This window comes from Topomyia yanbarensis, chromosome 2 (assembly GCF_030247195.1).
Source record: "Topomyia yanbarensis strain Yona2022 chromosome 2, ASM3024719v1, whole genome shotgun sequence".
NCBI lineage: Eukaryota > Metazoa > Arthropoda > Insecta > Diptera > Culicidae > Topomyia > Topomyia yanbarensis.
Window position 1 is genome coordinate 444,948,612 of NC_080671.1, and position 17,763 is coordinate 444,966,374.

The 17,763-nt window shown below is 39.1% G+C and overlaps 1 protein-coding gene across 2 annotated transcripts in view; it reads right to left on the minus strand.

Moving 5' to 3' along the window:
* LOC131685688 (probable ribonuclease ZC3H12C) overlaps positions 1-17,763 on the minus strand; it is an 82,015-nt gene that overhangs the window by 17,855 nt on the left and 46,397 nt on the right. The window contains exon 1 of one of the 2 annotated variants that reach the window (XM_058969578.1): positions 11,027-12,357. The exons of the other annotated variant lie outside the window; for it this stretch is intronic. Within the exon in view, the coding sequence (XP_058825561.1) occupies positions 11,027-11,056 (30 nt within the window). The 5' untranslated portion in view covers positions 11,057-12,357. Of the gene's footprint in view, positions 1-11,026; positions 12,358-17,763 lie in introns of those variants that run through there. 2 annotated transcript variants of the gene reach the window in all.

Consider the following 17,763-nt stretch of genomic DNA (forward strand, 5'->3'; position numbering starts at 1 on the left):
TTGTTAGTTAGGCCTCGGTGTTACTGAGTTCTGTGGTTACCCAGTAACATGAGGTCTATGATAAAGAATTCCTTTACCTTACAGCGGTGCCCGGAGTACAAGCAAAATTAGTGAAGATCGGATAACTAAACCCCGGTGAGTTCATTGGTGCTGACAGGAAAGGGGAAAACCGAAGAGCGTCTGCTCTCCTTGTTAGGAGCGGGTCCAAACAGCGTCTGTCTCGGAACGTGCAGCTGAACGAGAAATGATGTACTTGGTCAGCTAAATCAAAGATAACAGCCACATCCCGAGGCTAGATGTCGCAGCGCTGGTTTACCAACGATACTTGACTGTTTGTGCAGTGGATAAGTAACAAAGCGCATTAGATAGAGTAGCTTGCTTGTTTTACTGAATGCGGCGCGATTTTTAGTTTCTGCTCTGTGCGAGATGAGAAGGTACACAGAGACAACCAGAAGTTGATTTTCAAGCCGGAAACGTGGGGAATAGAAGTCTTGCTGAGAATGAAGACTGGCTGAGAAACTTAACGAAAGAAAATCGATAAACCTGCAACCAAAATGATAAAAAAGTTGGTAGATCGATCTTGAAGACATTCTTCGTTGAGTCGTCTATCTGAGAGATCTGCAAGGTTACAGAAGCACCGTTTTCCTGCAGCTATTTCTCACATTAATTGCATTACAGCACCTCACTTGGTTGCATCATCCAACCAGGACGTTGGAAAGTCAAATTTATAATCAATATAAACAGCCATAGAATCGCTTGCATCGGAATAGTTCTCAGGAAGTTATACAGTCTAATGAAAGAAATCTAACTAAGTTTCAAGCATATGTAGAGGTTTCTGAATGGTTTAATTTTCAAATCTTTTAACATCTTTTTAAATTTTGGGTCTTTCGACCCTTTCATAGTTAAATATTCGGCTCTGTAGAATCTTTGGATCATTGGTGCTGGACAAACCTGTTTTAGTGTGCAATATGAGACCAAACTATGTTGTCATCTCGCCGAATTCCTATCCCTTACTTCCCTGATGTGTCAACCGGGGTACAAGCCGCCTTATGCCGTTTTTTCTGGGGCTGGGTTTGGCTCCAACCGCTGTCTCTATCAACATTTCGACATTGGATTTTTATATGTTTAAATCATTAAATCTTTGAAACTTGTAATTTTTTGGATATATCAATGTTATGATCTTTGGGGCTTTGAATCATTGGAACATTGTTTATTTCACTGCTTTGGATTATCGAATTGGATTAAGGTTTTGACTTTTCTATGACCGTTTGTTTGGAGCTAAGTATTTTTTGTTCCTTTTACCTTAGGGTCATTGAATCTTTGAATATTTAAGGGGTTACACCACTGTGGAGCACAAAAAATAGGTGCATTTCGGGAATTTATCTTGACGTAATAATGAATCGAGATCTCTAAAAGCGGGATTTACGAAATAGGTAATGAATCACAAAAAATATTTTTTTCGAGTAATCCTATCACAAGATGGCGGCTGTGCAGCATTTTCCCCCATGGGTGTTTTTATCTCTCGCAATTTATGGCCTAGAGCCAAAAACTTAAGTTTTGGCTGATTCCTTATAACAATAGCAAGCGACGTACGTAGGATTTAGTAGGATATTTAGATTTTTCGCGGAATGGTTCACTTTAAAAAAAAGCGATGAGAAATAAAATCCTACGTACGTCGCTGGAGAAATCAATTTCGAATATACGATCAAAATTCCCGCACTTTGTTGACTGTTGTTGTGTTGACTTACATGTTCCCACATTATGTATTGCTGTGGATCGTATCCTTATATCGCGTTATCGTAGTTGATATAGTGTGCTAAGCGACTCACCCCTTGGTTACGGAGCAAGGTGGGCAGACCTTGGACCTTGACCCCGTCTCCCACAAATTAAAGTAAGTTAGGGACCATTTATATATTACTAATCGCAAAAATTACTCAAAATTTACTCCCCCTACACCTATGTAACGAATTGACACACATTTCTTTATCCCTCTTGCTCTCCTCTAATACCTAAAGAATATTTTAAGCAAATTTCTCTAGTAAAAACATGTTACGTAACTTTTGAGCTTACTCCCCATCCGCATATGTCACAACATCTAACATTTTTTGTTACATCCATTAAGTGAACGATGAAATTCAATGGATTCATTTGCTTCCTTCGTTACTGAATATATACAAAACAAAACAATAAAGCCAAGCCCCTTTTTCTTTCCATTCTACGAAAGTGAGTAGCAGAAGTAGCGACAATCGTTTTCCCATGTCAAAAAAAATATTCGATATCTTTTTTTTCGAGAGTTGTCCTACTGGAGCTGTAGAGCTAGGTTCTCGGAAGGGCTCCCCGTCAGAATCACATACTACAATTTGCAGACGAGACAGGCAATGTCGCCCACTAAAACACTGCTTTAGGCCAATTGTAGCTGGCCGTGATTCTGCATGTGATATTCATTGTACGGTTCAGGTATGTGCGGGCGTAGGGACTCGCGATGGCGTGTATCATCGCGAAGAGCTCGAGCATTTGTACGTTAACGTGTTCGATCGCGTGCGCGTTTGTATGTCGCGTGTGTTAACGAGTATGTAACTTTGCGTGTATAAATTTTATTTTATAACCGTGCGGACCGTGAATCTAATACTTTATTTTTAGTGTACGGTTAAGATGCTAAAAGAGAATGAGATCTTCCATATCACTAGAGCACCCGGTGATGTCGCCATGGAACGTGTTGTCTAGTGGATATGAGCTTTATTTTTTAAGTGGTCCTACTGAATGAATGGACCTAAGTTATTATAACAGAGAGTAATGGATTCCGGACGTGCCCGATTCATGAGCGCGCGAAAACGGACGTTTGTAAGTTCGCGTTTGAGACAGCGTTTGAAACTTCGTAAGTGCTAAAACGTTCTCCTGATTACCGGGGTGTTATTAAGTTAGCGCGATCGCAAACGTAGGTGTGCGTTGTTAATCGCGAAGGGCTTAAGCGTTCGTATGCTAACGTGTGTCACGTGTCCTCGCGTTCATGTGACTTCGCGTGTACAAGACTGGATTTTGTAACCATGTGGCCATTCCTATATACGCGTGCGTTCTTGGATGGTCACGCGGACCTTAATTCTGATAGTTCTCGGTGTACAATTCACATTCAGGGAGACAGGGAGTAAGTTACCCATATCACTAGAGTCTTCGATCATGTCGCCATGTAACGTGGTGTCCAGTGGATATGAGAGCTTTCTTTTTTTAATTGATCCAGTTGAAGTCATGGACCTAATTAGCTGATATCAAGGATAGAAACATCCGGAAATGATCCGTGATCGTGCGACCACGGTAGTTTTTAGGTGCACGCTTGAGACCGCGTTTGAAAATTTATAGGAACTGAGACATTTACTTTATCACCGGGATGTTATCATGTTTACGAGATCGCGGGCGTAGGTGCCGTGGATGGTCGCGAAAGGGCTCTAGCATTTGTATATCAACGTGTTTGTCACGTGTATGTGACTTCGCTTGTATAATTTCGATTTTATAATGATGTAGTGTGTATTCTTGTATGATCGCGCGCGAACCGTGAGTCTGATGCTTAATTTTTAGTGTATGGTACAGATGGTAGTCCGTTTTCCCATATCACTACAGTTCCAGGTCATGTCACCATGGAACGTGTTGTTTAGTGAATATGAGCGTCACTTTTTTGATTGGTTCAACGGAAGACATTAGTCCAGACTGCTAGGATCGAGGTAAGACTTCCGGACGTGACCATTTCATGATCGCGCGAGTGGTGGGTTAATGTTTGAGACCGCGTTTGGAAGTTTAAAGATGCTACGTGTTATACCGGAGTTTTTTAATGTAGGCGAAATCGCGGGCGGAAGTATGTTTAGATTATTACAATTTCATGGTTGCGTTTGTGGCCAGGTTTGTGTTATCGCGAAGGCCACGAACGTTTGTACCTATATGAGTATAGATAGCGTATAGTAGTTATACTAATAAAAGGAATCATAACATGCCGAATAAAGAAAAAAAGATGCAAAGAGCTTGATTAGAAATGTATAAATGGACCGATTCTATTTTGGTATACATCAATAATAGAAAAACAAACTAATAGAAGTACAAAAGAAACGGACTAGCGAAGTAGAATAGAAAAACACATGTAACATGCAATCAAACTCGTCTAAATGCAGCAAATGTTGTATATTTACCATTAACGACAATTGCATGCTGTTAGACTTTCATCATGCTATGCTGGCCGGGAATGGATGACTCACGTGCGTCGGTAAATTCATTATACCCTAATTTATCCAATCCGATTTCCCGAATGAATAGAACCAAATGCACAAGATGATCAGCAGAAGTATTAGCCACTATTCTATCATATACGCCAGTTCTGCATCTATTCCCTGTCCCAACTGCCACAAATACTCAGACGAACACATACATAGATAGAGATACGACCAGCACATAGCAATTGTATCATAAACCGGGGTGACATTGATCAATTTTCGAAGTAATCATTACATATTTTTAGACGCAACACATTTTTTTTTCAAGTTTAATATTTTTAAACCATGTACTGATGTATGGAGAACAAGATTGGATGGTTTTACCTAAAATTGTCCGCTTACAGCTATTTTTCCAAAAATGATTTCAAATTGAAGTCCGTTTTCGTATTCCGGGGTGACTTTGATAACCTGCATGTTCACCCACATTAAGTTATTGATGTCAATGTTTTTCATTCAAATGCTTGTTTAAACGAATTCTGGAAAGATACTCATTGTTAAATAGATGATAATTGGCATTGGGGGTGGGCGTAGCGTAGTTGGTAAATCGATTGCCTAGTACGCAGCGCACCTGCGTTCGATTCCCGACCCCGCACATAGGGTTAGAATTTTTTCATAAGAGATTTTTCTAACCCGAAGAGGCGAATGACCTTAAGGTTAAAACCTCTATAATCGAAATAAAAAAAATTGGTATTATACAAAGTATTTCAATGATCTATAAAATTCGAGTAACCAAAATTCGTGTAATTTGTAACCAAATAGAATAAAAGATTCTGAAAACCTTTAAAACTGCTAAAATTGTTTTATTTCAGTGCTTTATCAATGTACAAAAAGTTTCATCCATTTTAACACGTTGGAATATTGTACAATAAAAAAATGTTGCGAATATTAGCTTAAAATATTTTGAAATAATTGTCAACTAGTTTCACAAAAAAATTGTATTTAAAATAAACAAACTCTTAAAAGTAATTTTGGCATATCTCACTCCAAAGGAAAATAAAAACTCGCTTGTAATTTATTACTCTTGCTCAAATCTGAGATTCATTTGTTTTATAAAAAATAGACACTTTAAGAAGCTTCGTAAAAATAAGGTAAAGTCAAATTTCGGTTTTTTGTAGTTTTTGTACCCAAAAACCAAACAATATACTCAAAAAGTATAACAAATCAGTATTTTATAAGTTTAGAGTAAAAATCATTTCAAATTAAAATTATTCGGTAGGCTATTCTGGTTTAATAAGCGATCTACGAAAAAAGTTTCGAGTGATCAAAGTCACCCCGATGATCAAAGACACCCCGGTTTACGGTACACTAGTACGAAAAACTACGATTATTAAAAAGCGACAACTAATAGGTTCCTACTTATGCATTTATTAAATTAATTCAATCAATAAATTAATTTAATTAGTATATGCACGATGACCGATAAATGGACACACAATGACTCCCACTGTGAGCCCCGTCCACGAATACCGCCATCAAATTGTGGAACAATATTTGCAAACACGGCATACAGCAAAAGCCAATGCACGTCGACCCGCCAGTCGGCGACATCACCGCGCACAGCCCAGTGGTTGAGCGTTTGTATGCGCAGGTGCAGAGTATGAAGAAACATAGAACATAAAAAAGGCACATACGCCCTCTCGGTCTCCTCGATGCACCACTATCGAGGCGTAATGCAATAACCATCTTAAAGCAGTTGTTCTTTAGCGCTACACAGAGGAGTAACTAGAACAAATGCTTGCCAATAACAAAAAAAAAATTCTTCGATTTTTTATTTGGTTATATTTTTGTTTAGATACCTAAAAGCTCACTGCATATTGTGGCAAAATAAAGAGTATGCCAACAATTGCTAAAGAATTTTTGCACGGATGCAAAATGGTGATATTTTAAGGGGTTTTTAATCATTTTTAATTATATATCCAGCAAAATCGCTTTGTAATGAAGATGACTTTAGTAAATAAGACAATATTACAACAAACGTAATTGAACACAACTATTTGTAAAACCTCAGCTTAAAAATAACCGAAAATAGTAGCGTTTCTGTGTAGCTTGAATGATAAAAAAATTACATTATACGGCAAGATCCGGCAAAGTTTCTGAAACAACATTACAAAACAAGATTCCGGCTATTCGAAAAATATTCAATCTCTTCCGATCTTTTCCGATCCACAAATTCTAACCGATTTGAAAATATTGATGTTCCACTATTTTGATGTACGCCAAAATGCTGTAGAGCCAAATACTATATTTGGCAAAATGTATATCTATGAATATGTGCACAGGTATCCCTTTTCTTCTCACTTTTCCACTGACCAACTGTTCATGCAACGGGAAAAACAAAGGTATTCACAAAGATCACCTCGAAAATACTAGTATTCTGAAGGATCTAGAAAATTGACCTCTGCACTGGTAGGTGGATAGATGCCAAATTGTCCCAAAAACTAGTTATTTTCTGTTTTTAGTTTATATTAAGGCATAATAACAGCAATAGCCGAAATAAACAGTTTTGGCCAGGATTCGACCCCAGTTACTCCTCTGTGCGCTGATGCACGCAATATGCCTGATGATGTTTGCAATACCGTCAAACCCCTCAACCTCGGGGAGGGAATAAAAATATTCGATCTCTTTTTAATTCAAAATCGATTTTCATTTTAATGTCCATGAAGCGAAATTATGGCAATGTGCATCACAAAACGCAGCGAACATGGCAAATATGCACAGTTATAGTGCTTCAGTTATCCAATATCATCGCTAGCTCGTAAATCCCTAGAATCAAACAACGACAAGTAAATATCGTAACTAGTGCATTTTCCTCTGCCCAGCACTATGTTCAATATCGAAGGGGCTAATGTCGTTCTCAATCACAAGCCATTCATATGCCACGTGGACAATCCTCTCCTTCCACCCCGTGGATAAACGTGGACATTAGAGTGCCCAGAAAAATAATGAATTTTTGAAAACTCAATCGGCCCACCCCTGAGTCGATTCCTAGTCCCACCAGGAGTACTTGCTCCAAATTTGAAGCAAATCGGACAAGTCTAGTTACCGGACCAACGTGCCTGAAGTTTATATGGGATTTTTCGACAATTTACATGGAGAAAACCCACTAACTCGCATTGTCGCCGCTATGTGGCACTGTATGCATAGTATTGTCATTGTAAGTGAAAATAAGAAAGATAATTTAATTGTGCACAACTTTGTTGAAGACTGCTAGTCAACTCGGCTTTGTTAAAATAAGTTATTAAACTTTTAACGAAGTGATGTCTGAGTCAGTTTTGCATAGGGCCTATCAGTGCATGGTTGTGTATCGGTACTCGATTCCCGCCAACTATACATTTTTTGTGAGATAATGGTTAGATTTAGCTGAATAGTACGTTCAGAAGAATTGTAGTACATAATACGAGTTATATTTTGGTTAATAAATTTTAGTTCCACCTGTGACCGCATAGAGGGCGCCAGCACTAACTTTTCATAGAAGTGAGATAGAATATCAAAATGTTCGGAAGAATTATTTAAAAATGCTTGTTCTACAACTTTGTAGAAGACACCTAATCTCTATCTCTTTCCGTTGAAAAGTTAGTGTTGGCGCCCTCTATGCGGTAAAATGTGGAACTAAACTTTTCTAACCAAAACATGACTCGTATTACTTACTATAAATCATCTGAACATACTATTGATCTAAACCTAACCATTATCTCACAAAAATGTTTAGTTCGTGTGGATCAAGTACTGATACACAACCATGCACTGCTAGGCCCCATGCAAAACTGACTTAGACATCACTTCGTTAAAAGTTTAATAACTTCTTTTAACAAAGCCGGATTCACTAGCAGCCTTCGACAAAGTGGTAGGCAATTGAATGATCTTTCTTAGTTTCACTTACAGTGATAATACTATGCATACAGTGCCACCTAGCGGCGAAAGTGCGAGTTGGTGGGTTTTCTCCATGTAAATTGTCGAAAAATCCCATACAAACTTTAGGCACGTTGGTCCGGTAGCTAGACTTGTCCGATTTGCTTCAAATTTGGAGCAAGTACTCCTGGTGGGACTAGGAATCGAATCAGGGGTGGGCCGATAGGGGTCATTTTTTCCTGTCACTCTAGTGGACATTCTCTGTGCCGCTGCCCTCTTTCGGTATTTTGTCAGGTTATTTCTGGTACACAGAATTTCATTAAAAATGCAGACTTTTCCAAGGGACCATTCATAAATAACGTGATGCTAAAATTGCCCAAAATTGACTCCCCCTCCCCCATGTAACAAATTATCACAAACTTCTTTATCCATCCCTTCGTTCATCCAAAAATTCTTTAAAAGCTATTTTTCGTCAATCAAAACATGTAACGCAACGTCCTATGTCTCAACAGGTCACATTTTGTCTCACCCCCTGTCCTCTAAAAGTGCTACGTAATTTATGGATGGTCCCCAATGTGTTAGACTGCTCTGACGCCGGTATTGTTCTGAAGGAATGAAAGAAAATCGTCCGAACTTTGTTCGCAAAACTTTATAGGTTTTCTACTTTCTTACACTTTTGAGAAGTTATCTAACTTCTGCACAAAATTGGGAGCTTTTAAAATTTGGTCCTTTAATAACTCAAATAGTAACCGAAAGAAAATAAGTGTCCCTCCACTCGATATGTTAATGGTAGGTTATCGAAACATGAATTTTGGCACGAAAAATGCAAAAAAAAATGTTATGGCACTCAGTTCGGTTTAGCCTCATATAGACCAATCAGGTAGAACAATTTTCCGGCAAATCTGTGTAATAAATCGAATGAAACAATACCACTCGACCAGACGACAAAACGAGTTACGGAATGTATGGAAAGTCATGCAGGACTGTATCGGTGATGGTTTTAATGTGTTCATCACAGCATGCTGTGCGTTTAACCCTTTCATGCCCAACTTTTTTCTAGCACATGTAGGTTTTCAAAACTATTTTTCCTTGAAAACGGTGGGGTCAAGAAACACGAAAAGCCTATTTTCATAAAGACAGGTGCTTCCATGGCAGTGCTAGAAGCTGGTCAATTTTTACCTTCTAATGCTCAATACAATTCTCATAGAAAAATTACAATAGTCCAATTACGTGGAAAACGTAGCCAACGACAGTCTAAATTGATAAGTTTTATCAGTTTTCAATAATATTGCATCATAACGAAGATACATGAAAAAATCATTTTCCGTCGTCAACGTAAACTGTCCATGGCAGCACTGCTCCATCGGAATCCAACCAGACTAATTGCAAAAACTTCAGTTCTAGAGCTGTTCCTTGTAATTGTTAATACTCAAATTAAAGGCAATAAACACATTAATGAGCCTTACTTGTTTATGTGAGCAAATCTCGCCCCAATCATAAGTTATAGCTGTTTAAAAACGTTGTTGTCCACAAACAACATGGGCATGAATGGGTTAACTGTCACATTTCGTTTGTTTACGTTTTTTGCACAGTTTAAATTCCTCGTTTCCAAGATCTTGCGCATTGAAAATAAATTGAAAATTAAGGTTTTGGGTACATAACTAGGTGAAAAGGATGTGACTATGCGAATATATAACACTTTTGAAGTCTTCACACGCTTGTGAAATCCATGATAAACAAGTTAGGGGAACATCATTTTTTGAATGAACTGCCAGGAAGAGGCAGAAAACCCGGATCTTCCAACTCGAAGCTGAACCATAAAGTGGTATCTCTAATTAGGAAGAAGAAACGAATATCGATACGTGATTTGGCCAATAAAGCGAGAACGAGCGTCGACATGATCTACGTTGGATCATAAAAAACGGAACAACCTGAGGACCTATTAAAATCAAAAATATCATCAAACAAAGTGCAGAACAAAGGCAACGTGTGTAACAAGTGCCCGAAAAGTGCATTCGACAATTTTGCAGCGACCGGATGCATGCATTTTGATGAACGACGAGACCTATGTGAAGGAGGGCTCAAAAACCATTCCAGCATAGTGTCTGTCCACTGTTTTGTCCGAAATTAGTCGGTGCACTACGTTAGAACAACTAACAATTGGCACAACGGCACAGAATATAGATATCGTTCCGAAAGACATGAATTCACCTAATTGCCCGCAGCTTTGGTCCATCGAATGTTATAGGGCGATTGCGAAGAGGGTTTTCAACAAGACTGGAAAAGCAACTGCAGGAGTTCCGACGAAAGCGTCCAAACAATGTGATGAAAAATAAATCTTCGAAAGCTGAAGAAAAGTCTTTGATTAAAAAATCGCGAAAGAATAATATTAATTTCATCTAGTGTTCACAATGTTTAAGTTCAATCTCGTACAATGAATGATCAGACGTTTGTTTGAATGACACTTCATTGTTTATTAGATTTGAACGAAAAAAACTCAATTGCCTTTTTTCAATTCAGTCCTTATATAATTTATAGTAAAACCACGCAAAGTAACAGACATGCTGAAGGCATTCCAGTTCAGATTCCATCGCGCAATGTGTTAGAATTTTAGATTTAACCTTTGGCAATTATGCCAAAACAATAAATTTCAATTCCACATCCAATCGAGGAATTTGTATGTTTTTAAAGAAACTAGGGTAATTAAGAAAGATAACTTCATAACAGGACTGCAAATGAGGATCCATCACCTCAAACCTGCTGTAGCAAGTTCCGGCTATATTAATTGTAAATTATAATGAATCGGTTTCTGTTTGCATATCTCAGGATTGAACAGAAAATACTAGTCAAATCTATTTTTAAACAACAACAAAATTAAAAAACTAAATTGATTACATACTATAAACCTTACATATATAATTTACCTTCTGACTATAGTTGGTCGTGATAAGCATTTTCCAACCGTTCGTTCGAGCTAAATATCACCTTCTGATTATTTCGATATAAAATAGGAACTTTCTAAGTCTCGTTTTTCAGTCGCTATATTTTGTTATTTATCGTAGATACAAGATCCGTTTCGCAAATGACCCATTCACTGTTGCCTGGATGCCGCCCTCGTTTGAATGAACGATGAAACGATCTCGCCTGCCCCACCTGGACGCGCGCAAGCAAGCAAGTAAGCAAGCAGAGATCAGCCAACAGCACACGGAGGAGACGATCCAACCGGTTTTTCGCGTGTCCCCAGTCCCGAATGCACAACACCACACCCTTCCCTGCGTGCTATGCTTTCCGACCCAGCGAACGAACAAAACAGATCCGGAGCCGTTGAACCTGTGCTGCCGTAATCGAGCCGCCGATGATGGGAACTAAAAGGTAAACCTCTCGTTCGCTTAAAACTCTCGCGTGATGGGGGGCTTCGGACGTTGGCGCTGACTAAGCGCGAACAGGTATGTAGCAATCGGTTTGGGATCGGGTGGGGGGAACCTGATGACGACCTAATCGATCTCTCAGTTCTCCGAGTGTGTTACCACGCTGGGTGGCTAGAGATGTTTTTGCTGCTTGATGTAGGTACGCCTTTGTAGCGCCGTACTCTTCTCTATCTCTCTCTCGGCTGTGATTACGTCGACCCCTCTGGATTCCAATCTTTGCCACGACTGCTTACGGCATGTGACGTCAACGGATCATTCTCAACCAAATCCGCACTCGAATCACTCCATGTGCACATAGGCAGACACGTACACTTCAGCATACATCGAAGCACTTCGCTATATTAGCATTCAATTGATACGTCGGTAGGATGAAAATATTCAACAAAAATATTTACACTACACTCCACTGTACTCTTCTCTCGTTGGTGATTTTGTTTGCGCTGCCGACTTCTTTTCCTCACATTGATGGCCGAATACTGCTTGCACGAATCAACATCCTCTTTGAGTGCAACCACACTCAGTCAGGGAGTTCGCGCTTTATCGCACTGCTTTTTGGGGGATTTATCCTACAGGCAACCTGCACTTTAGAACCGCGGCTTTTAACCCCCGTTCTGCACTCACTCACTGCCTTTCTCTGCGGTCAACTAGGAACCTTTCACCCGTTGATCGGTGAAAATAATGATCTTCGTTAAGCAACCTCCCGTAAGACACGATCCAGGTTACGAATCAAAAAACCATTGAAAACGCGAACTTTGAGGCAGATTCAACACGAGCACCAAAAAAAAAAAGCTTGAGCGCGATACGACTCGAACAACACTTCTTGAGCAGCAGTGCACAACTGTTTTCCATTCGTTTGACGTAGCAAAATTTTAATTCAGCTTTCTCGTCCGTTTCGCGGGGGAATCCGAACTCGACCGAAACCTGAGCGAACCTTCGCACACCACCGCAGCGCTGGCAGCTGCGAATAAGCGTGGTTTAGGTGAACATTTTCCTGCAGGTTGGTGGGTAGGTGGTGGGATGACTGTGAAGATCAATGTTGTGCGTCGCGACGCGTCTCCTTCTGTTACGTGATGTACGTTTCATCATGACGGTAGGTATTGTACGGTGCGCTACATCCAAATTAGTGGGATAAGCCTTTTTGCACATTTTACATGATTGGTAACTGGTGGAAGTAAGGATTGTTTTGTAACAATTTACAATTCTGACACTGTTACAATTTGTTTTGTTACGATTATTTTTGTTTTTTTAGCATTGAAGGATCAGGTGGGCTGATGTTTTCAAGCAAGTCTTTGGTTAGATCATCATCTCAACAAAGCGAGGATCAGACTAAAGAACATATTTTTGTCTTAGGAACAAAGTGACTGTCGACCGATGGTATATCAATGAATGGGGTCGATATGTTGATTTATATTATAAATTACATATGTTGAGACCTTAATCCTGCCACTACTCTTACGCGAACGTGAGAGTAATAATCCAAACCAATAATCGAATAAATCCGTTCTCTTTTTTAATATACATACCTAAATGCAATGTAGGAAAGTTTCTTATTATCAGTACCGATCAGCATTTCCATTAATGATTCTAATGTAGTAACTGAATCATGTCAACTATTATCCTTTTGCGTTTAAGAATGTGTGGAAATCGTGCACTCCAAAGTATTGTTCCTATCATATTTCGTGTTCGCCATTGCCTCGATCGTCATAATCTGAAACAACGTGGTTTCCAAACTGCTTGATCTTTGACATCATAATAATAATGATGTGTACTGCTTCTGTCACGGAAATTGGCGGATTGCTGTAAATTCTGCCATGTTGCAAGGGTGGAATAACGCTAGAACGAATGACACATTCCCACTCATAGTGTGGGGGCAGCAATATTAAGTTAATCACGTGGTTCTCATGAAAAACAACCAATCAGAAAATTCGAAAATAAATAGGAAATAAAGAAATTAAATAATAGATTCATTTAATAACACCTGTATTAAAATTAATGCATGAAAAATCTAACATGAATCGATTCGAGCTTTGTTCACTATGAAAAGTGACATAAATCGAGTTACATGTTATGTGAGTCGCGAGTTTACAATAGACTTGGTGTATATAAAGCCACATAGCGAACCTTTGCATCCGCAATCATCGCACGAACACCTCTAGTGGAAACAGTGCTGCTGTTAATAAGTCTTCACTTTTCAGTGGTTTCATTACACAACTAGGTGCAGCGTGATTCACTATCGAGATTCTCCTCAAGCCAGGGAGATAATTAGACATGTTAAGGGGCTCAGATATTGAAGGATCCACTAAGATCCGTCAAGCATAATCCAAACCAGAGATATCTTCGGGAACGTTATATGTATTTCCGTGCTTCAGACAGTAGATAGCGGAATTTTTTTTTTCGAGAGTTGTCCTACTGGAGCTGTAGAGCTAGGTTCTCGGAAGGGCTCCCCGTCAGAATCACATACTACAATTTGCAGACGAGACAGGCAATGTCGCCCAATAAAACACTGCAATAGGCCAATTGTAGCGGGCCGTGATTCTGAATGTGATATTCTTTGTACGGTTCAGGCATGTGCGGGCGTAGGGACTCGGAATCGCGTGTATCATCGCGAAGGGCTCGAATATTTGTACGTTAATGTGCTCGATCGCGTGTGCGTTTGTATGTCGCGTGTGCTAACGTGTAACTTCGCGTGCATAAATTCTATTTCATAACCGTGTGCCTTTCGCATATTCGCGTGTGTTCTAGAATGATCGCGCGCGGACCGTGAATCTGATACTTAATTTTTTGTGTACGGTTCAGATTCCAGAAGGAAGTGGTCTCTTCCATATCATTAGAGATCCCAATCATGTCGTCGTAGAACGCGTGGTCCAGTGGATATGAGCTTTATTTTTTTTTTTTTGATTGGTCCAACTGAATGTATGGACCTAAATTGCTAGAATAAAGGTTAAAGATTTCCGGACGTGACCGATTCATGATCGCGCATTTGCGGGTTGGCGTTTGAGATCGCGTTTGTAACTTCGTAAGTACTAAAACGTTCACACAATTGCCGCAGTGTTATCAAGTTTACGCGATCGCGGGCATAGGTGTGCGTAGATGATCGCGAAGGGCTTAAGCGTTCGTATGTTGACGTGTTTGTCCCGTGTGCTCGCGTGTATGTGACTTCGCGTGTATAAATTCGATTTTGAAACCCTGCGGCGATTTATATATTCGCGGACCGTCATTCTGATCTTTAGTTTTCGGTGTACGGATCACATTCTGACAGGGAGAGAGTTACCCCATATCACTAGAGTTTCCGGTCATGTCGCCATGGAACGTTTTGTCTAGTGGATATGGTAGTTATTTTTCAATTTCATCATTTTTTTAATAATTAACAAGGACCTAGATTGTTTGTACCGAGGATAGATACTTCCGGACGATCCCGATTCATGATGGCGCGAGCGCGGGAGTTTGTAGGTTGACACTTGAGATCGTGTTGGTAAGTTTATGAGTGCTGAGATTTTCACCTTATCACCGGGGTGTAATCATGTTTGCGAGTTCGTAGGCTGCTTGGAAAATCGCGAGGGGCTCTAACGTTTGTGCGCTGACGTGATTTTGTAACGTGTGTTCTTGAATGGTTGCGCGAACCGTGAGTCTGATATTAAATTTTCAGTGCGCGGTTTGAATTCTGGCAGAGAGTGGGATCGTTTATATCGATAGGGTTCCCGGTCATGTCGCCATGAGACGTGTTGTCTAATAGGTATGGGCGTATTTTCTTAATTGGTCCAGCTGAAGGCATGGACCTAGGCTTCTAGGATCAAGGATAGACTTTCGGACGTGACCGATTCGTAATCGCGTGCACGATGGCATTTTTGTAGGTTCCCGCTGAGACCGCGTTTGAGAATGTGTGAGTGTTAAGACGTTCACTATCACCATCGTTGTTGATTCAGCTGAAGGCGGGTGTAGAATGGCAGTATAGGACTCGAAAAGAAGAAATAAAAGACAATATATGAGAGACGTAATAGATTAGATAGGTACAAGATACAGCTGAAGTTATGATCATCACATGAGACATACATTAGTACTTCAAACACTACTAATACTTGAATAGCCAATCACCACACATAGCACATCCTTTCTCAATTATCTATTTGTTATTGGTTGATTGTTGGTTATGAGCTGGTGAATAGAGGAAAGGTATAGAACAGACAAAAGGCTCATATCAGCCCTCCCGGCCTCCTCGACACACCACTATCGAGGCGTATTGTAATCAACATCTTGAAGCGGGCTTCTTATATAAATCAAATCCTCAGTAGTCATAATGTTTGGTGGATTATTAACATGAGAACTAATTAACCTCTAGTAGTAGAACTTGGTGCAAATAAAAACTAAAAAGAGCGAAGGTCCTTATATTTAGATAACTCTATTGAATATATTGTGGCTTGATGATGTTTACAATACCGTCAATCCCATCAACCTGCGAGAGGGCAGTAGATAGCGGAATTTACTATAAAATAGAAACCTTTATACATGAAATTGATTTCGATTAAAGTGTCGTCTTACTAAAAACTGCTTTTATGCTTTCTTGGTGTTTTTATGACGAACTACACTGATATTTTTTTCAATATAACTTTCATTTTTTTCAAAGCCAAAATATACAATTAAATTCAGTCGTGATGCTAGAAACGATATCCGCGTTGGCCGATGACTGTTATCATTTTGATTGTTCTGCTTATACAATAACCCAAAAATAAAAATGTGTTAAGAAAATAAATGGGTTTTCATCATTTAGCACAAATTGACAGATAGCACAATTGTACTAATATGCTAAAAAAGCCATAAAAAATTAAATGTAACCGGGCGCTCGACAGTTTGCATACTGCGCATTAATAAGCTTTATCTTCAACCATTATTTATCATCAAAGATAGTAAGAATCATCGTACAACGTTTCTTTATACTGTTAGAAATAGAAAGATAGATAGATAGGGGTTCCAAATAATTGCTAAGCTAAGTAAAACTTGGTCGATCAGGTTTTATTAGATGGTCCACATTTATTTGATGTCATTTATCACAGGACTTTACAAGAATAGAACATCGACTTTGACCTGATGGTGTGTAAGATTCGCGCAAACAGGTCACTCATGGAGGACCATGAATATGATAAACGTATAATTTGTAGTTGCTACTATGTAATTCACCAAGAACAAACAAAATTGCACAGATAATCAACAAAAGGAGCCTGGGAGTAGCTATCCATCATCAATGTGACTGTTTCGAGAGATCTATACTTTGTAATACCTATAACGGCAGTGTAAGAAACGTTGTTATTGAGACTGTACATTAGAGTGTGACATGGTTATTGAAAAAAATAAAATTTTGCTCCGAGTAACTTTTTGGGTCCCATTTAGCTCCCAGAACAACTCTGTAAATTTTAAGGTCGATCGGCGAAACTCTATTTTTGCGCCCACGGTTTAAAGTTTACATGGGATTTCGAATGGGAAAATTGTCTTTTGTAAATTAATTCTTCCAACAGTCGCCCGTTACCGTTATTTTTGTAGGATATATGTCAAGGAACCCGCAAAACGATCTGATACTCGTGGAAAAAGTTATTAAGCAAAAACCGATTGATGCCCTAAAGATTAATGAAAATTTCACTTTTCATAGCATCACTGCTTCTGAAGGTCGAATTATATACAAAATTTTTAACTTTCTCTTATTGTGTACAAAAGAAGCCTCAATTTATCCCTCAAAACTCTTGCGAAGTGGCCAAATAGTATAGATAAATGATTTAGACACGTTAAGAGAAGATTAAAACAAAATTGCTTATAATTGTACAACCAACAGCAGTGGTGCTACAAAAAAATGAATATTTTATCAATCGTCAGAGCATCAATCGGTTTCTGTTTAACCCTTTCATGCCCATCTTTTTTCTAGTGCACGTAGGATTTCAAAACTATTTTTCCTTGAAAACGGTGGGGTAACGAAACATGAAAAGCCTTTTTTCATAAAGATTGGTGCTTCCCTCACAGTACTAGAAGCTGCTCAATTTTTACCTTTCAATGCTCAATGCAATTCTCCTAGAATATTTACAATAGTCCACTTACGTGGAAAACGTAGCCAAAGACACTCTAATTTGATAAGTTTTGTGAGCAAATCTTGCCTCAATCGAAAGTTAAAACTGTTTAAAAACGTTGTAGTCCACAAACAACATGGGCATGGATGGGTTAATAACTTTTTTCTCAAGCGTCAGATCGTTTCG